This window comes from Pagrus pagrus, assembly GCF_965226575.1.
Source record: "Pagrus pagrus genome assembly, chromosome: 17".
Lineage (NCBI taxonomy): Eukaryota > Metazoa > Chordata > Actinopteri > Spariformes > Sparidae > Pagrus > Pagrus pagrus.
Window position 1 is genome coordinate 26,625,160 of NC_140201.1, and position 22,269 is coordinate 26,647,428.

Consider the following 22,269-nt stretch of genomic DNA (forward strand, 5'->3'; position numbering starts at 1 on the left):
TCAGAAATGACGAGCTTGGCAGGAAAAAATAGAAGGGGCAAGGTAGAGTTGACTGAACCAAGTACTTTTAACTGAATTGAGATATAATAGAAAGAAATGTCTGCCTGCCTCCAACAAAGACTAACCAACTAGGTGTGGATGCATCCAGCAGTGAGAACATAAAATCGTGTCGGTATGAAGACATAGGATTAAGGTAACGCAGGAGTGTTCCCATGGGTTGTTTTACCATATGATGAAAAGAAAACTCATAAGCACACTCACATTACTGAACCAGCCATCTGTTATCCTGACAGAATGTTGATGACTCACATTTTCCTCTGCTAATCATCCATCTATAGTTATCTACATACCCAGGAATACAAATGGTTGAAGAGGAACATGAACTAATGATTGAAAAAACATAATGAATGTGGATCCTTCTAAACAGGACACAATAATCAGTGAATGATTTGATGAGTGTGAAAATGATATGAATCATGTGGTATGGCCTTCACAATCACAAGGTCTCAACCCAACTAAAAAACACTGGGGAAATTTTGAAGCACCCTGTTAAATAGTACCCTTCACACCCATCATCGAAACACTAAATGAGAGAATTTCTTTCATCTTCATTGCCCATCCAGTAGATTTCCACACATTTTGCGAATCTAGGAGCACTGAAGTTGTTCTGGACGCTTGTGGTGGAACAAAGTCTTAATAAGTCCCTTGAGGCAAATCGTGATTTGTGAATCTGGGCTATATAAATCAAACTGACATGACTTGACTAATGAGACACTTTATAGAAATCAGCTACTGGGAAATTTCATTATACATTTTTTTTTTGGGATAGATATACTGATTTGTCATAAGTTCTTATTTCCACCTACCTTATTAGAGTAAACTCCCAATTTGATACTGTCATGACACTTGGGTGTCAATTAGATATGTACTGCAATTCTTTAGTATTGCGATTCTACAAGTATCGCAAATCAATATTATGATTAATTGCAGTTTTTAACACTTGACCATGGGACAAAGTTGAATCATACGCCTTTAGAGACTGTATAGCATGAGTCATATTTCTAAAAACAATGCAAATCACTAACATTTAAGCCTAAAATCCAACATCACATTCACATTACTGTATCAGAGAACGATGACATTCAATGGTGATGTGTTATCAACATTTATCTTTACCAGTAAAGCTTAATACATGAACATACAAGATGGAAAAAGGGCCTTCTTTGACATTACCTCAAAGGCGAATAAAAGCAAAGGGAGAACTTGTAGTATGTAACGATGTCTGCCTGTATGACTGGTGGGAGTCTGATAATCAATGGGCAGGCTGGTAAAAACAGGTCTCCCCTATGTGCTCTGTGTAGATACTTGCTTTGTGGACTTTCCATCTTCGATCTCTCACCCAGGTCTTGTGTGTCTACCTTTCATGTCAGCCTCTCTTCTCGTACGAGTGGGAGTGATGGTGTCCGGACAGTGGTGCGAACGCAAGAACAAAGAGAAGCAGTGAAGTCAAGCAGCAAGACTAACTCGTATGAGCTCTAGATACTGACAGCTCATCTCTCATCTCTGCTTCAAAGTCCTTTTTTGTTTGACCTTGCCTTAACCTTGAACATGGTGCTTTGTGATCTGTAAAAAAGAGCTAACATGCTATGAATACACCTTTTAAAGAGAGGTGCGCAACATTATCTCCACTATCAGAACTAAGACGTATCTTTCTCGCATGTAGACAAATAAGCAAAATACACTTTAATGTAGAAAAGGGTTATTTTTCTTTTTTATTTATTATTTATTTTATTTTCTGTTAATCCATTAATCATCTAGTCTAAAGACTGACTGAAAATAGTATGTAATGCGTATTAAGTTTTCCCAGACTGCACAGAGATGTCTCCAAATTGCTTATTTTGTCTGATCAACAGTAAAAATCCCAAATATGTATTTTTGTGACATCAGCTGGACAGTCCCATTTTGAGCACAGCATCAGAAAGATCAGTGTCAGAATATTATTGATTAAGCCTTATTGAAACAAGTTTAACACATTCTGATGTACTCTGGTAGAAAGTAGCAGATCATACACCTCGTATGATCTGCTACTTTCTACTGTTCCCTGATTTTCAGGCACATTCGTGATGATGAACATGGCACACAAGAAAAAAAGGAAACAGAAGGCAAACACGCCTCCGGGCAATGTGAAATTCGTCACCACATCGCCTAGAGAAAGAGGAAGAAGAAAAAAAAAATTCCGACAAGAAGTTCAGATGTTTTTCTCTTCAACTACTTTTCCAAATTTCAGAAAATTTCAGAAATTTTCACCCACCGTCTGGGTTGGTGATACTGTAATAGCCAATTATGTCAAATGCTGCACATAATTCTAGCAAAACCGAGCCCATGTGACCATCTGCATTCATGGGTAAGACCACGATCAGGACAATGCACTCTTTTACTCTTAAACTACTAGTGATATGAACCACAGAAGGGCAGCAAATGCTCAAATTTGAGAAGCTGCAAAAGTTTTGTCCTTTTTTCTTAATACATGACTAAATCATTTCATTTAAAAATTGTTGTTGAATTTCATTTTTCTGTCAATGGACAAAGCACTTTAAGGGCTTATCCTTTAATCAAGAAGAGCATGTACTGTATATGCACTGTAAAACTTTTCCCACCTCTGCTCATTTAGAAAAAATTCAAAAGTGCGTGAAAGTGCAGCAGACATCTGCATTTATGTGCAAACATAACACTATAACAGGATAATAACGTAGAAACTGGTTGCACAGTAAATGTTACTTAAATTCACACCTCCCCTGAGCAGGTTCCTTGTTAATGCATTTTCTTGAGATGGGAATTATCATAAGCATCACTTGCTTGAATTGTAACAAGGAGCAGTCATGGCGGAGTTAAGAAACTGCCTAAAGCATGGCTTCATTTCACAACGAAAGTTGAAAACAGCACTAGTTGTAATGCCTGTAAAATGACCATTTCAATTAAGGGTGGAAACATCAATATGCTGGAACATCTTTGTATGCAACATGGGCTTGAATCTAGGAATACCATGTATTTGACATTCATGAGTGTCATTGCCTCCCATCCAAGCAGCACGTCTGTTACCAAGGGTAAATTCTATGTTACCGTATAATAACATAGCAGCAAACTGGCAAGCTTAGTAGATTTTTTCTTTGTTGAAGAAAATCTAAATGAAAGTGAATGCAGTACAAATATGCTTTTTTTCATCCATTTTAAATGACGACAGACAGACTGATGCTACAGCTAGCTCTCAGCCTACAGCCAGCTCAACCATAATTGATGAGGAATCAATAAGAGAATCGATACATAATCAGGCTGATAAGCAGAATCAATATGGCATTGGTACTGGAATTCCTACAAGAAAATTGTTCTAAAAATGGTGCAACATTATCAGTTTACACAGGGGATTTACTTTTATTGGAAAAGCTACAGTCGCCCACTATATCAGCACACAGGCTGTTTTTTAGTGTCTACCCAAGCATTTTCCTATCATTTCATGTACTAAGGTGCGTGCTCCTAAAAATCATGAAATGAGATTCATTTCTGATAAAACATGGCTTTATCAACAATTGTTGTTAAGGGAGGACAGGATATACTTTCATTGCCAAGACAAAGTAGCCTGCCTCAGCATGGTGGTTCTCCATAATCAAAAAGCTCGATCTTAAGGTAGCAAGAGTACAGCTCAGCTCTCCTCAAAATAAGTGCATGCATGGAAAGGCCTGTGTTCATTTATGCTAGCAACATCTTAGATCACAGTGTAGTACTTAAAATTGAATGGATTACAACTACACAATTCAAGAGCTTGGAGAAATATGCCTCCCGATCCAATACGTTAACACACTTGATGAAATCAATTGCTTTTAGCCTTATCCTCATGGGGAATTTTCCTTGGGTGACACGACACTGCTACTGCCCATGACAAGATAGCTTTCAGGTCCTGGGGGTACACCATGGGCAAAGGAAGCATTTAAAATGTGGTTGGGACAATCTAACAAGGGTCTGGGGGTTCTACCCTAAAAATGTTTCCCATTCATTTCTTGTATTGTTGTTCCTTTTAACAGGTGAATTGATGGTTTTATCTGGATAAACTATATTAAGAAAAGTTAACTTTGTGGCACAGACTCCCGATACATACTTTTTTGGCTGAAAATACATGTTACATGCAAATAACTTAAAATCCTACACAAAAAATCTAATGAAATATCTAGATGAATATGACACACATAATGACTTAAGGGGGTTGGTGCTTTTTACTGTTCTCATCTCATCTCATCTCATTTTCTTAACCGCTTTTCCGTGAGGGTCGCGGGGATGTTACCGCTTTATCCCCCCCCTTTCGGGGGGTTGCGGGGGTTACTGGAGCCAATCCCAGTTTTCATATGGGCGAAGGCCAGGGTATATCCCTGGACGAGTCGCCAGCTCATCGCAGGGCCCTTTTCTGACGGCAGAGGCTGCCACACAAGGTGCCAACTGCACATCAAGAGCAATTTCGGGGTTCAGGTTTTTGCTGTTCTTTATTGAACAAATGTGAAAATCTCATTTAGTTTTCAGGAGCCCAGTAGTATCAGCTAATGTAATGGTGGCACTGCAGTAACAATTACAAGATTTGGAGATAATAATAAAAAAATTCAAGCTTACAGCTAGAGCTCCCCGGTCCTTCTATCAGTCTTTCATTTAATATTCAATTGAGAATCCAAAATTAGAAAATGAAAAAATTATTCTTAATTTCATTATTTTTTTATGAATGTTTTACAAAAAAACAAGTTGTTTTTTATACTTTTGAATTAATGCTCGGATCGAAAACAGGGAATTTAAACAATGGGACATGGGGCGTATTTGATTTTGATATTTCATTTGTTGGAATTGTGTGTCCCAGTTATTTCTTATGGCTTTATTGATTAACACAGTCGGTCTGGCTCATAAACAGTTCTGTTTACGGCAGCATCTCTGGCCTCATTAGGTAGTACAGCGAACAGGCAGATGGCAGAGGTGGGCTGCCCTGTCGCTGCTCTGCCACTCAGCCTGTTCGCTGTGAAGGCAAGGAAACTGGCTCATAATCAGCTGCATCAGCTCTGCCGCTGGCTGGTTGTTTTTACATACCAACCATGAGAATAGAAACACAATAGACACAATAACATTGAACATACAGTCAGGAAATATTTTTTTTTTTCGTGGCCCTGGTGACTTTTGATTGGGGGGACTTCAGCACACAGCCAAGTGCCTGTTCTCGGCTGTCCCAGACAACCAATGAACATAGGAAGAAGATAGCACGCTAGATAGCTAATTCTTGTCTCTTTTCTGGTGTGATTTAACAGTGAATTAATCGTGGTTAATCCACTGTCCCCCCTCCATCTGATTGTCAAGCAGGGCTACCATAGCACCCAGGGGGGTGTGGCACTTGAGTTGAGGACAGCAGAGAACATGCAATCGGCCGTGGATGCAGATCCCAACGTCTCTTGTTGTCCAGTGGACTAACATTACCAGGGCCATGAAAAATGTTATTACTATTTCCTTACTGTTTGTTCAGTGGTTGTCTGGTGTCAATTAGGGGTCCACCAATATGGCTGACAGGGCTGATACCGATTATTTGTAACCAAGGCGACCGATAACAGACATTTTGAAAAATGTTGAATTTGATATAAAACTCTGACACATAGCTTCGCTGAAATGCATTTAAGCATGTGTTTATAATTTAGTTTTCCAAAACATGAAAGTGCACTTCTGAATAATATACTACTGGAATATAATTACTAATGCATTAATGTTTTCATCACTTTAACTGGTTATGGGAGGGCTCATATTCATTTTTTTATACTGCTGAATAGCTTAATCTATAACAGTGACTCAATTTATTGGCCGTTTTTTATTTTATATTAACAATCTGAAATATACAGTATCATAAAATGCAAATACTCAACTAAAGTACCATTCAAGTACCTCAAAATTGTACTTGTACAGTAGCCTACTCAAGGAATTATTTTTACCACTGGGATTGAGACACCTTAGATACAGTTTCATTACTGTATGTCTCACGTATCTAACAACAGTATCCTGCAAAACTGCACCTCTCTAGGGTTACAAGAAAGAGTCAGACAGCTTCAGGACTCCTCAGTAACGTTGCAGCAATTAACTTATTGAGACTGAGAATGTGACTGGCCGAGGTAAGTGCAATGTAGCGTAAACGTTATAGCCTATCATACTTTAGGCTTTCGCCAACAGGCTAAATATTGGACCAGTTAATGAACTTATTGACATCAACTAACGCATTCAAATTAGCTCTAAAAGAGTTTACATTAGTATACGTTATCATTATGAGGGCAGGACATTAAGTGAGACCACAGAAGTGAATACAGACAGAGAGGCAGCGGCTACAGCAGAGCCAAATTAGTGCACTTTTAAATTAATCAATTCTTGTCGACAATCGGAAAAATAAAACACTGATATGCTGGATACCAGAGCCGATAAGCGGTCAATCCCTAGTGGTGGGCTGCGGCTCCGGAAGATGAGTGACCCAGAGAGGAGCAGCAGAGGACCTCCAGAAGACCTCCTCCCTACCTATGTACCCTTCATCGTTTTTGTTTACTTCATTTGTTCCTTCTTCTACTCTTCATTTCATCTCTTTCTCTCCCTTTTTGTCACGTTTGCCATCTTTTTGTCATGTTTCCGTTCTTTGTACCTAGCATACTTTCTTTTTTGTGGTGACAGTGTGTGACCCACCTGCTGCCTGGCATTCGGGCATCAAGCTTGTGTCTATCTGTGTGCAGGCTTTGTGTCAATCTGCCTGAGTGCAAAGTAGCAATGAAAAGGCGGTATGGAATTTAATTGATTTGGGAATTTTCCCTTAAGAAAGCGGAATGGATTCGATTATGAAGCATAGACACGGAAAAGAGCGCAGAGTGAATTGACTGCCGCATTTTCAATATGGTAAAAGTGGGTGCAACTTGTCCCACCCTTGTATAATGGGACAAACCGACGGGACACAAACCGGTTCACCAATTTAAACTAAGTAGTATAAACAGAAATCTTCAGAGATGACATTCTCATGTTGTAAATTTCAAGGATAAGATTATACCATGACAATTAAACCTTCGTTAGCACATTAGATCTAACCACTTTAGGGAGAAGTGCATATGAACTCAAAACATATTGCTAAAATTAAGTACCATATTTACTGCCCCAGAAAAAAAGGAAGACCATTCATGTCCTTGGAGAGGAAGATAGGAACTGGCCACAAGTGCTGCCACTGTCTCTTCACTCTAAAGCCTCCACTGCAAACCACTAAGTCTCCCTTCTGTGTCTTCTCAGGGAGATTAGACATGTCTCAAAGGTAGAAAATATCAACCAACTAAAGGAACAAGATAAATTTAAGACCTGCTCCTAATATCTCGTGTCTGCTATGGAGAATTGGTGATTAGAACTGTGTTTTTGAGTGTGTGTGTGTGTGTGTGTGTGTGTGTGTGTGTGTGTGTGTGTGTGTGTGTGTGTGTGTGTGCGCGCGCAAATGTCATAAGAGAGTATATGCGTTAGACTGAGATAATCTAACAAGTCCTGCTTGCATCTCAAAGGTGTGCTAATCACAGTAATTTGGACAGTGTCAGTGCAGTGCAAGTTGTGTGTTCAAGTCGTGAGTTTATGTTATGTGTGATTACAGGCATAAGGGAACATGGTAGCTGATTATGTAACTCTATATATGTGAGTTAACTGTCAATGTTTTCTTTGCTGACAGTGTTGTCTTGTTATTCGATTAGGAAGGCACTTTGAAATGAGGCTGTATATGAAATGTGCTAGAAATAAACCCTATCTTATTTCAACTATGTCAGGGTTTGTCAAAATTAAAATTGTATAAACTTTTTTTCAGTGCAACATGCTGCACTGACATCTAGAATAGCTAAACTGTTATACTGTATAAACATGTTCTGTCTTCTCTGTCTGTCTTGTGCTTTTTAATTAGTTCAACAAATAAATTAATAAATGGAGTGATTTCAAATTTGTGATCTTGTTTCCAAGCAGTCAAGCTCACTCAGCTTATAATGCTGACACAGGATGATTATTCCCTCCTCAACCTCTGTCACAAGGTTGTGTTGTTGTATTACAACAAGAAAAAGAGCTGTGTTATCCCAAATAGCCATACTTAAAGACACGGCACAGCCTCCACCTGGCCACATTCGACACCATTTATTTGTGCGTCTTTGTAGTCTCAAAATCACCTTTGAACCTGTATTGGTAGTAAATAAATTATGTATATTACATTTAAAATATTCAAGTACATTAATCTGGTGTTTGCTGGTAGTGATAATCAGTCTAGGAGCACATGCTGTAAATGAGCAAATGTACTGGCAGAGAAGTTGGTTGTTTGAGGTCAAAGTTCCCGTTTTAGTAGTCATGACAAATAACTGGACTGTTGCTGTGCCGATTTTAAGCATGAATCTTTAGCTGCTCTGCATATATCTACACAGTTACATATTGGAATAACTCCACAGCTTACCTTCGTGCACGGTCACCCCACAGTTGTCACACTGGATAATCTCATCTGCATCCTCGCTGTTGTCACCCAGACACACACAGCAGATGAGGATGTGCTGAGTGCTCCAGGTCTGGGACCGGTCCAACAAGGCATCCTGTGGAATCAGGAAACAGAGCTACAGTAAAGCCCCTTATCCCCTCTCCCTCTGATCTGACCACAGATCCAGTAACTGGCAGTTAGTAAATCCCACATACAATGCTCATGGACACTGTGCTAAGTCGATAACAACAAAGGCAGAAATTCTCCTGGAATTACCCCGATACCATCTAAACCTCTCAATGGGTTATATAGTGACTTTGTGACTCAAATTGTTGTTTGGTATTATGTAGTAACATATAAAGGTGGCCAATGTGTAGACCAAATATCTAATTCATCTGCAGTGGTTTACATAACTAGGACAAGCTGGAAGATTGCATTTAAAAGGGAGAATTAAACTGATCTCCGAGTATGTGTTTGATTGACAGCTGAACCAGTAGGGGTGGGTCCAAGTGCTGTGACATAGAAGGTTACCATTCATGTCATTGAAAGTGTCATTGACACTTAAAATGATGCAATCACTTTTGAACTTGAACCAATAGTAAAGAAATTATGTATATTACATTTAAATATACAAGTACATTAATCTGGTGTTTGCTAGTAGTGATAGGAGCACATACTGCCAACTTCAGGTGGAAAGCAAGTCCATCAAGCAAAAATGTACTGGCAGAGAAGTTGGTTGTTTGAGGTCAAGTTCACGTTTTAGCAGTCATGACAAATAACTGGACCATTGCCGTGCTGATTTTAAGCGTGAATCTTTAGCTGCTCTTCATATGTAGGGATGGGAATCCTAGAGTTACTCACAATACGATACCATTCACGATATGTTTCCAGCGATATCGATAGTATCACGATACAGCAATTCTGCAATACCGGATATCAATGTTTTCACATTGAAGCTGACCTATGAACCTTTCTTTACAAGAAAAAAAATCCGACAACAACATTGAATTTACTTTGAGCTAAACTGAAGTCAGGTCTTGTGCGAATGGAGTTGCACTCACCTCGTTGCCCTTTCCTTGGGACATGCTGTCATTAGTCAGCTCTTCATCAAATGCACTGGTGCTTTTGGCCTTCTTCTTGGGCTTCTTCACCTCTTTTTCACTATCACTGCTACTGTTGTTGTTGTCATCACCATCTTCCTTGTCATCGTCCTCATCGTCCTCATCGTCCTCATCGTCGTCGTCATCGTTATCATCGTCATCATCGTCACTAGCACTGCCACCCTCCTCTTCCTCAGTCCCTCCTTTCTGAGCAGCTGCTTTGCCTTTTTTCTTCCCTCCTGTTGGTCTCCAGTCATTATCATCCTCACTGTCGTAGTCGTCCATCTCATTCAGCTCCTCCATGGTGGTGAAGTCCAGCAGTGGGCGGTTTCTGCGGAAATTCCATTTCTTGGGCTCAGACTGAGACTCATCTGTGTTAGCACTGGCAGCCCCCAATGTTGAGGTAGATTCAATGGCAGCAGCTGCAGCTGCAGCAGGTTCAGGCTCTGGTGTCTTCTTGCTCTTGCGTCGGCTTTTGGGTGGGATGACAGCGGGGGTGTCTTTGGTGGAGCTGTCTGAGGAAGGCTGCTGTTTGATCTTGTCTTCATCTTCCGTTAAGGTGTCCTCAGCAGCCAGAGCTTTGGCCTCCTCCTCATCTATTCCATCGTCTGCAGAACCAGCGTTTTCCGAATCACTTTCTGACCCAGCAGCGCTTGCTTTAGACCCTTCCTCATCACTGCCATTGCCTGTGCCGTCTGATCCTATCAGCACACAAAGCAATGACAACAGAATCGATAGAGAGAAAAATAAGGTATGGTTGCTGCACTATAGCATCTGTAAGAACAGTCAAACTGAATTTAAAATTGATTTTGTCATGAAATTATGTTTGGTCAAAATTCAATTCAAACTCAAAATCACTAAGAGGTTTAGACAAATGAACTTAATTTACTGTAGTGGCAGTACCCCCTACATTGGTGCTCAACAGTGAAATACATTTTTGGTAAAGACGGTCCCATACTTTGGTTTGAGCAATATCTGTAAGGGCACCACTAAAAAAAGTTTGTTTATCATTTTAATTCCAACAGCCAGCTCCCTTTCAAACTCGCCGTGTTTCAGGGTCCCACGATGGGAAATACTCACTCAGTGGTATCCTCAGAGAAGAACAGTGGTTGCAGGTTATGTAGGCTGGAGGCTTAGATATTGTTTCCAATAAAAGTCCAACAACTGTCTTATCCTATTGGAAAATTTAACAGTCTGCACAATAGCTTTAATATCATTAAGGTGCCAAAATGGTGCAAGGACCCTCTTGAAATGCAAGGAATTACTATTCATTTTCTTTCTCTCCTTCTTTCTTTCTTTTATGCCAAAAGTAATTCGCTTTTTTGAGTATCTAAACATTAACTTAAGCACCCGTAATCAGAGCAAATGATCACCAGTAGGTCTCAGATAATCAATAAACCAAGAACAACATGGCCTTTGCCCTCGACCAAGAGAACCATCAGTTCAAATCTGACTGGACTGATCAGTTTTGTTTTATTTTATTTTACCAGACCACATCACTGCTTAACTGTCATGCTTAATATAAATGCAGACTGAAGCTGTATGCAGAACAGAGAAGCTTAAGCAGCACGTCACCACTATGCATGCCGCCAGTTCTGATGCCAACTACCCTACAAAATCAGGTCAGTGTAAACACAAAATAACAAACATGCTAACATCATACAAGCAATCCGTTTCTACTATGAATCAATCAACATCAGCACAAGAGAGCACAACAGTTGCATCATTGCACGTTTCGTGGAGTCTTGCTGAAGCTAACAAGCCATTGCCTGATGTGGAGTTGACTAAAAAGTGTGCAATTGATATGCCTGGCGAAGTTTTATGTAGGTCTGACGAGTTAAAAAGCCGCCGACACTGATCACTGCCCATGGATCTATAAAGTTTTAATGTAGCCTGAACGCAGCTCAAACCGACCCGGTGCCTCAGCACTGCGACCAAGCTTTGATAAACACACTGGATCTGTGCTGTTTTACTGTGTTTTAAAAAGCGTTCGTCGCAGTGGAGCTGAGAACAGCGGAGTTTCCTCTGCTGCAGCTGAACCGCTGACATGTGGTCAAGACGTAGGTAGCCTACAGACCTGTCACTGTCTCACGGTGCATAAGACTTCAACCTCAGAGCTCTCTGTCTTCAGACTGTCCTGACCTGTCCCTGAACATCACACAGGGAAAACATAGAGCTGCCTGTTTTTTATTAATGTTTACATCAGGCTGAGTTCAACAAATCAGTTTATGCAACTGTGATTTAAGTAGTTAAATACAGTAATCATCATAGTGTAGTGGCAGGAAAGGCCATTTACCAAATAACGTGTTACTTAAACATTTTTCATTGTGCTGTGCTCTAAAAATAAACTAACAAACTAGTGTAGAGTCCTGTATAAGGAATGTTCAGCTTAAATTTTCCCCTTAAATTTAGGTTCTCAGGAAAATTGCATCTTATCAGGTAATCGTTAATCGATCGATAAGGTCCATCAACTAACGATTAATGAATTAATCGATAATTTGCATCCCTAGTCTGTTGGTCTTGGTTAAGTACCACCTTGAAAAAAAATAAACAATGTTTTGTTGCTTAAGCTTATGTATTCAGTCATTATTCAATGGTATACTAAAACCCATATGAAAAAAATTGCTTCTCACCGTTCTCAGGTCAAATATTTATATGCGATTAAGAATGCGATTAATTTCGATTAATTAATTAATTACAAAGCCTCTAATTAATTAGATTAATTTTTTTAATCGAGTCCCGGCCCTAATAATAAAAATCAAAGTAAATAATATCGATTAAATGCTCTGTAGCTTCATGTGTATGCATTAAATGCAACTTGACAACAGATAGCTTTAACTCCCTGGCTTATAAACAGCCTATCATATCCCTTGATAATGGAGCATGCCACGAGTGACACGCAAGCCAATCATTTATCAGGTGTGTAGTTAGTTTACACCATCGCCATGTGACTGATAACAACAGAAGCGGGAGTCAGAGGCATTACTATGGACTAGGGGTGTTCCAACAAGGGTACCTCACGATTCGATTCGATTTCGATTATGGGAGCTTCGATTCGATTATTGGCCACGATCCTTCGATTATTGCAATTTTTAATGCTTTTTTCCATACAAGATTGATTTTGTCTTCATCTGTGGCTATATTTGTAAATAAATAGCCTATCAATTAACTCAGTTCCTCTAAAACTACACTCATAAAGTAAATAACAAGGTTTTTTGAACATTTGACTTGAATTTTTCAAAGACACAAAATATTTTATTTTATGACTATGTAAACATTTGCACTTTGACCAACTTAACTTTGACCAGGGAAAGCTCCACTTGCAGGAGAGCCCCCTCTATTGGCGGAAAACACTGAAAACAGTCAAGCCCTGGATTTAATGAGGCGTAAACATGTGACGTGACGGCGTGAAGCACGAAGTTAGGCAGTGATCAGTGACAACAAAATTGTCTTCAAAATAAGAGCTTTACATTGCACCCCATTGGATTTTAGAACTGGGTTCTTAGCGGGGGGATTTTAATTTGAAAGTAGCGACCGTTCGTAGCTTGCCGCTACACAACAGCTGACAGTCAGCAGCTACTAGCTGTTTGGTTGTTTCCGCTAGCTGTCAGCTACAGAGACCGAGGAGACAGTAGCATCTCCCGGATCTCAGCGGCTTTCCAGTTGCTCATCTTTACATCCGCGGATGAAGTGATGAACTGACTGCTGTGATCAGCTGTTTCCTGGTTTTAAAACTCGCAGCTGCGGGTCGCACAACAGTGCACGTTATCGACACCTCTGCCCATGTCCCGCAATTGCCGGCACATTGGCGCCTCGGATTTAGGTAGCAATGGAGGCGGCAGTAAGTGTACCCTCAGAGGCGTCAAATTGGGTGACCAAAACGGACCGCCAATTTGCCGCCTTCTGTCTAAATGCGCGGACCTAGCAAAGCATCAACGTTAATTAATCGATGCCGAATCGTCACGTGAAGCATCGCGATGCATCGCCACATCGTTGAATTGCACCCACCTCTACTATGGACTGCAGTTCTCACAAGACCAGCCATGCTCTGCCTGTAAAACTATCAACTCACACAGTAGTAGTAATTGAAATGCAAGGAATTATTCTTTCTTTCTTTCTATGCCAGAGTAAATCGCATTTTTGAGAGACTAAACATACTCAAAAACTCATGAAACTTTGCACAACATTCAAAAGTCATGGAAATTGTCTTGGCCAGAGAAGACAGGTGGTTTGAAAGAGGAGTAAAAGATTCCATCTATGTCAAACTGGAACGACCGTCTTTGAACAGGGGAGGTGGCCTAAGACATTACTTATCACCCACCTACAATGCAGTAATGAGTTCCCTCCCCAAACAGCAAACAACCATTCACACCTGGGCTCACCTAGCCCTAGCAACCCACATGAAGGCCGGTTGGGTCAACAACCCACAAGTGGCCCTAACGACTCTGAAACTAAGAGCTCACACGTGTCCTTAACGACTCTGTAAGGACACTCCCACACAGAGTTTAAAAGCCTGCAACTCCCCTCCAGTTAGTTAGAACTGAAGAAGCCTCTTTGGATGAGAGGTGAAACATCTTCAAGAAACTGAAACAAGTCCAGTTGCCTATGATACAGCACTTAGAATTAAATTAGTCCAAATTAATTTTGAACCATTAGAGTGATTGCCATCATATGTATGCTATATGCTGAGAAGCAGGCAAGAGGAGGACAGCAGAGATGTCATACCCCCTTTCTCACCCCATGTCTTGTCAGCCTCTACATCTGTCCCTATCAAATAAATAAAAAAAAGCCTTTTGTTTATTTTCATCCTAATGAGAGTGGTCCATTTTGGCTGTGGTGGTGCTAACTGCAGGGGGTTCCGAAAAAGAAAAACCAGCCGGCTGCAGCAAAAAAAAAGGCACAGGCTCAACTTTTGGAGAAACACAGCCCGACATCACAAAGCAGTGGCCAATCATGTTAGCTGCCAATCAGAATTGCAGCATGAATGAGTACAACCACAGTGGAGTGTAAGCTTGCGTCATGTGTATTCACTCAGTTTGGCATTGTGTACCAGTTTAAAATACACATGTGGATGCCGACAATCACTGTAGGACTGGCATGTTACACCTACTCTGGCAGAGGCATGACTGCAGATCATAAGCAGAGTAGAACAGGTCAGTAGCAGGACATGCCATTTAGCATGGCTAAATGCTACAGAGGAAAACAACGCACATTTCTCTGTTTAGCGTAATGTTTCACTTGTGATCACTCGGTTTGGTCTTGTGCCCCAGACACACAGTAATGATCTGCCAGACATCCTGTTATCCTGTTGTTAATCCATCAAACAATCACTAGTAGCACTAGCATGCTAGTAGCATATCAACATAGCAGGTTCTCCTCTCTGCAAACTGATCAGGGGGGTTTCACAACACGTCACAAACACAGCCCGTGGAGTGGGCATACCACCGCACCACCCTGCCGCGTTTAGCCTTAACATCAGATTTGGTCTCAATGTACACCAAGGCTGTTTAAAAGGGACAATATGCAATTTCTGCCACCATGGGCTGTATATCAAGTTTCTAAGATATATTTTTAAACGAGATATAGGACGATATGTCGTTTATATCGATATACAGTTGCAGCCACCTTGATTTGATCCTAACCCCAACCCTCCCAACCAAAGGCCTTTCAGCTGCCAGCCGACTGCCAGCTGGTTCCCAGATTATTCCCAGGCACTCAGTGCATGCCGTTGCTCGCTAACTTATGGCTTATGTAGAGTGAAGTTATCTGGCTGTTTGAGGCAAATAAACACTCATAACAATAATAAACACAAATGATTCTGCGGTCAAACTTACTTTGCTTGAGGTGAACACACCATTAAACTACCACCATTGTTGATGAAAATCTAACATGACTCAGGCACAAATGTTCACAGATGAGGTAATGTTTAGTTTCATTCCCATTACGTTTTGACTCGTTCACCAACTTTCTTCCTCACTCTCTGATCCTCTCTTGGAAGTTATAGCGACAGATACCAAATGAAATGCACCGTTAAACTTGTGGATTTCTCTGGGTGTGAACATTGTTGGAGACCTTTACGGATAATTTGCCAACTCAACATAATATATAACAAAGGTCTAGTTGCTATTAGACATTGTAATGCTGAATTCTTACCCATTATATCTAAGAGGTCACAAGCCAAAAAGGTTTCATACTGGGGATTGTACACAATGAGGGAAGCTTCAGTCGTCCTGCATCGACCTCTATGGATATTTTCTTTAATTGTTTAATTAGGATGTAGAATAATGGTTCAAATAAAGATTTAAGTCTGCGGGACACTGTTCTTACCTGAGGCATCTCCTACTTCAAAGTCACTGTCATCTGAGCTGTCATAGTCCAAGGCATCTAAGAGAGAGGCAGCAAGTGGTTTCACCTGCCGGCGCTTTAAACTGCGGTCCACTGAAAAGGGACAGTTACAAAGAAACAAAACAAAAGAAAACATAGTTTGAGTAAGATGTGACGTTCATGCGGCAAGATAACAGATTTGGATTTAGGAGAGCAGTGACAAGCTGCACGAAACTATAAAAAAAACACCACCGATACAAAGCAGGTAATCAGAGAAATCTTAATCTGTGCCATGTAAAACCTGTGATTAAATTTTTGCCTAACGATGATTTCACCCACACATTGATATTACAAGCAGACCCAAACACAACGCATCAGATTGATGACAGCATATAATACAGATTAATCAAAAGACTAATTCTGTCATCCTCTATAAATACATACAGTGCCTTATCAGAAAACTAGAAAAACTCACTAAATACTAGAAGTATGAGGTTTGAGCTAAGGTTGGCTGTGATTGGTGAAAGGTACTTTAGATGTTCATTGAAACTATGAGTCAAATTTTTATTACATCACTTATGTAAATTCAACAGGATATGTGAAACATATGGATTTAAAGAACTAAGGTCACTCTTGATAGATTGGCATATCTTAGTCCAGGTATACAGTGCATTCAGAAAGTATTCAGACCCCTTCACTTTTTTCACATTTTGTTATGTTGCAGCCTTATGGTAAAATTGTTTAAATTACTTTTTCCCCTCATGAATCTACACTCAATACACCATAATGACGAAGCAGAAACAGAATTTTTTCAGAACATTTTGCAGATGTATTATTTATTTATTTATTCAGACCCTTTACTCAGTACTTAGTTGAAGCACCTTTGGCAGCGATTATTGTCTTGTTGGCAGGTGAACCTTTGAGTGCTCTGGATCAGGTTTTCAATAAGGATATCACTGTACTTTGCTCCTTTTAGTTTTCCCTAAACCCTGACCAGTCGCCCAGTCCCTGCTGCTGAAAATCACCCCAAAGCATGATACTGCCACCACACACCGTTGGGATAGTATCGGGCAATCTGCCTGGTTTTCTCCAGACATGACGCTTAGAACAGTTCAATCTTGGTTTCATCAGACCAGAGAATCTTGTTTCTAGTGTCCTTTAGGTGCTTTTTTGCAAACTCCAAGCAGGCTTTCGTGTGTCTTTTACTGGGAGAAGCTTCCGTCTGGCCACTCTGCCATATAGCCCAGATCGGTGGAGTGTCGCAGTGATGGTCGTCATTCTCCCATCTCCACACAGGATCCCTAGAGCCAGAGTGACCATCGGTTCTTGGTCACTTCTCTTACCAAGGCCCCTCTTCCTAAGGCCCTTCTCCCACGAGGGCCCAGTTAGGCCAGGCGGCCCGCTCTAGGAGGAGTCCTGGTTGTTCCAAACTTCTTGCATTAAAGAATTGTGGAGGCCACTGTGCTCTTGGGATCCTTCAATGCAGCAGAATGTTTTTGTAGCCTTCCCCGGACCTGTGCCTCGACACAATCTTGTCTCTGTGCTCTGCAGGCAGTTCCTTCGACCTCATGGCTTGGTTTTTGCTCTGATATGCATTGTCAGCTTTGAGACCTTCTATAGACAGGTGTGTGCCTTCTCAAATCATGTCCAATCAATTGTATTCACCACAGGAGGACTCAGTCAAGGTGGAGAAACAACTCAAAGATGATCAAGAGAAATGGGAGGCACCTGAGCTAAATTTCAAGTGTCAAAGCAAAGGGTCTGAATACTTAGGTCAATGTGATGTGATAAAAATCTGTTTTTAGCATAAGGCTGCAACATAACATGTGAAAAAAGTGAAGGGAGCTGAATACTTTCTGAATGCACTGTGTTAGACTCTAGAGGTTATCAAGAGTAACAGATTTTGATTTATAGTTCAGTACCGAGTCTTTCTTAAACTTCTTCAACATTGTTTGCATTAACAACAACCTAAATCTGCATCAGAAACTTGTAGGAGAAGACACAATTTGCTAGTTCCCCACATGGTCACATTTTAGGGGGTGCATGTCAGCTACAGTGTTAGCTTAGGAGGCTACGTATGTACGATATTAAGCTACACCATGAACCATTCAACTGTAAATCAAGCTGTAGTGGTATGCTGCTGAGTTTCTCTTGCTAAATGTCACTTCTGTTCCACTGGCACGTACCACTTCCATTTAGCTAAAACCAATTCTTACTTACATATGCCACTAAGTGTTATGACTTGTCAGTTCTTAGTCCAATTCCACCAATGACTAGTAATGCAGTCCTACTGTTCTACGGGTATAAGGCACATGAAAACAGCGCATCTCTCATGTTCTGTTCTCATGTTCGCAATCTTACACTGACTATTATTACTTACCCATACAAACTGCCATTTCTCGAGTTGAGAAGCAGTCGAGCAAAAATCATTTGTTTAATTCATGGCACAATTTAAATTGGACTAAAAGATTATTTGTCTCTCTCCTTTCACTACCAAATGTATTTTTTCTGAAATAAAGCTCTATGGTGGTCCACCAGAAGGGGAGGGACTTCACTCCCCTATTGATAACAAACCGAATTGTGATTCTGAGATACCAATTTTTACACAATACTTGGCACCGGCCAGTGGAGAAAAAGAGGCACAATCTTGTTTTAGTGCTATATATAAGGTGGATGGCAGCTACACAACATCAAAGTGGAATGCCACTAACTCTCAGAATATGACACTAAAACGAGGGTGACACAACATCAGGATGTGTCAGTGGATAGCAGTATCTGGCAGTCTAATGCTGAGTTCAGACCAAACATGACGCAAATTATTTGTGCCACAAGACTACATAAAAAGTCAATGATAAGACAAGATTTGACACAAATTTGCGTCTCATCGTCTGATGTCTGGACATTCATGAACAACAATGGAGAGGATAATAATCACTAATCGTGGCCGTTTGCGGACACCAAGAGCTGTACGAGGAGGGAAGTGAGCTAGAAAGTAAGACTACCTGGTTAGTTTTTGAAATACATCTCAGTACAGCAAGGTATAGCTCTTATCGGTCCGGACTCTGTTCAGGGAACAAGCTTGTTGTTTGCTTGTCGTCTGGCCGACAGACCTGACAAAGAATGAATTTAGGCTTTTTACAAGGCAGCATTATGATGTTATTTCGGCTTCCTTTTGAGTTGAACTCGTACGAGTAACGCAACATTCCATAACCAGTAGTGGCATACGTCAGTAAGAATCAGTACGTAGCTATGGAAAGAGGTATGTGCCAGTGGAACAGCAGTGACATACTAATAGTGAACAGTGACAAACCAACAGTGGGTTGAACATGGGTTCAAATGTGACCTGTGGCCCTTTGCTGCATGTCATCCTTGTCATTACCTGATGTGAGTGGCTGCCCGATGTCAGTGGCGCATGCGCAAGTACATCCGCCATCTTTGACAATTAGGTATGGCAACGTGACTTGGACAAACTACATACAAAGCTGCAGGAAACGCAGAAGTTTGTTAAATTAGTTTAAGATTGATATTTAGTTTGTCCGATTTGTGTGACCCAGAAGTTATTGACTTCTTCACATGTTGCGCTTGATAAGCATGCAGCAAATTCACCCACCAACAGTTCAGTGTGAAAGAAAATCTGAATAACCAGAAGACAAAGACTTATTTGAAACTGGCAAGACACATGCAGAGATTTCCACCACACTGCAACAGTCGATGCTGAAGTTGGCGTCTGATTCACAGCTACTTACTGAAATTTTCCAGTCCACATTAAAAGTGGCATACCCCCTATAGATGGCGTTGGGTAGTCATTTTATCAAATCAAGTTCTCTTCAAGTTCTTTTTTTTTTGCTTTATTACATTTTATTTATTTATTTATTTTATATAGTAGGCCAAGTTCCAGTTGCAAGGATTATCTTTACTTATTAAGAAATAAAATAAATATAGTAGGAGTACAGCTTTGAGTATATGTGTATTTGTGTAGACACGCTGCCCCCCCACCCAAGCTGACTACTACTTTCACCCAGCTGGACATTGTGCACTAGCAGGGAACACTGATAGTGGCAGCTACACCTTGATCTTAGCACCTCTCTCATTTTCTTCTCAGTTTACCATTATAGTAAACTTGGTTAGTCTGCTACCAAAACCTCATTCTAAAGTTAAAAACAGCCTACATATTTGGAAATGCTAAACTGCTCTAAGTTGTGTGTAAGAAGTTACTTATACAGCTTTTCTGCTGTTCATGAAGCAGTTTAACTGAGCTTAAACGTAAACTATTGCTCTGCTGAGTCAAACCAAGAACAGCTGGTGCAGAGCACTGCATCAGTTTGGGTTTTGTTCATCCTCCTTAAAAAAGGATCGCCGCCATTAATGATTGTTTACATTTTCCAAATGCACTCACAACCAGAGAATAAGTGAAGCAGCAACAACAGAAACGTTAAGTACACGTTTATTGGGATTCATCCCAAATGCTTTCATAACACGTAACTCTGATGCAGAAACTGGGACAAATGTGAGAATCATGAACGCTCCTCACCTGCACACACACCGCATTTGATATTAGCAACTGTGCATCGATGCACCTCTGCAGCTAGCAGCAGCTTAAACGTCAGTAAAGTATTGCTCTTTCGGTCACTAGTTAACCACAGAGACTCTCTTGAACATAACATTTTAGTGTGTACAGTAATTCACCCAAACGACCTCACATGTACTACAGTTGTGTCCCCACATCACATTCTTGTCTGCCAAGCAAGGTAGCTGTTAGCTAATTGTGGCTAGCATTAGCTGCAGTGTTTCGCGTTAAATTACGGCACTATTACGAAAACCCCTAAGTCTGCTTCACATAGATATAAGAACAGAATTAAAGGTTGAGATTCCGGTTAGATTGATAATGACAGAATTAGCAAGTATCAAACGACAACAACCATCATTAGCATTATTAGCAACACCAAGTGCTAGTCACAAAGCACAGCTAGGCTAGCGCAGCCGACTAGCTACTGATTAGCAGCAGTTGGAGCCAGCAAATGTTGTTAATAAATCGGTTCGCCGGTGAACACAGTTGAACAAAATCGTGCTGTATCTAAGTAAAAAGTGACAACATGGAAAGCGGCACTCACTCTGTAGTTCGTATTTACTACAAGGAACGAGGCAGCTCTCCCTTTAGCAGCATGTTCGGTGGACAATGAACAACAGCAGTGACGTAAAGACGACTGGATGTTGTTGCCATGGGGACAATTGAGGATACAGGATAGTTAGACAAAATTAATGTAAAAAAACGGGGGACAAATGTAAACATAATGTATTATTTAATCAGTTCGTTTACATACTTTATTTTATAAATTACACCCTACATTGGTATCTGATTGATTTGATCTGACTTACTGTAGCCTATAACAGAGCTAAACCAAGAACACTTACATGCATTGTAAATAAAAACAAATGAGAAAAAAAGCAAATTACTGTCATTGAAAAGAGTTAGAGTTAGAAATTCTAAGACCATCTCTTCACTGTTTTTACTTTAGTTTAGCGTTGGTATGCTGGACAGTAAAGCAAAAGCAACGCTAAGTGTCTAAGTAAGGTGTTTTTCCACGCTGAGCCTCAAAAACAGCTTCAGTGCTGCTTATCATTGATTGCCCGTGTGTATGAAACTCTACTGGGGGGGGTTGAACAGCATTCCTCCAATGTATTCCCTTATATTTACATCTGCCAAGAAGGTAATGTTTTCACCTGTGTCCATTTGTTGGTTGGTCTGTCAGCAGGATTACACAAAAACGACTGAATGGATTTACAAGGTCATTTTTTAAATCACAAGGGTTTGAAAAACAAAACAATGTTTGAGTCCTCTGAGGCCTGCTACATCTGTTTTCGAAAATGGAGTGTTGATGATGAATTGAGGAGTCTTATGGCCTGGGGAATGAGTCTGGTCCGTAGTCTGGTGGTATGGCAGGGGCTATATCTGTATCTATTGCCAGACGGTAAAAAAAAAAGAAGAAATTTTTTTAAAAAAGCACAGCTAGGCTAGCTCATAAACAATATTTGCTGTCAGGATTTCTACCCTAATTGGCCAAGAATAGACCCCATTAGCTTTTGGTGCAGATCTGGATAGTTAAGGATCCAGAATTTTTTTCTCACTGTCTAAACATTGCAAACAGTTTTCACCATTTTAGTTCATTTCTCAGGGAATAACACATGGATATTTATGAAAAAGGATGGCTGGTATCCATGAGTGAGTACAATTTTAAGCAAATCCTAATAGAAACCTATTATTCTTCCACAACAGAATGGAGATTATGATACCATCTGCATTGTTTTGTGTCCTAGTGGTTAGCTGTT

At 40.4% G+C, this 22,269-nt stretch overlaps 1 protein-coding gene across 8 annotated transcripts in view; it reads right to left on the reverse strand.

The window, feature by feature from the left end:
- Positions 1-21,142, reverse strand: part of phf14 (PHD finger protein 14) — a 112,591-nt gene extending 91,449 nt beyond the window's left edge. For all 8 annotated transcript variants that reach the window (XM_084378999.1, XM_084378998.1, XM_084378997.1 and 5 more), the window contains exons 1-4: positions 21,054-21,142; positions 15,946-16,056; positions 9,580-10,319; positions 8,501-8,633 (exon numbers count right to left, since the gene is read on the reverse strand). In XM_084378999.1, the coding sequence (XP_084235125.1) occupies positions 8,501-8,633; positions 9,580-10,319; positions 15,946-16,056; position 21,054 (985 nt within the window). In that variant the 5' untranslated portion in view covers positions 21,055-21,142. The remainder of the gene's footprint in view (positions 1-8,500; positions 8,634-9,579; positions 10,320-15,945; positions 16,057-21,053) is intronic.
- Positions 21,143-22,269: the final 1,127 nt, after the last annotated feature.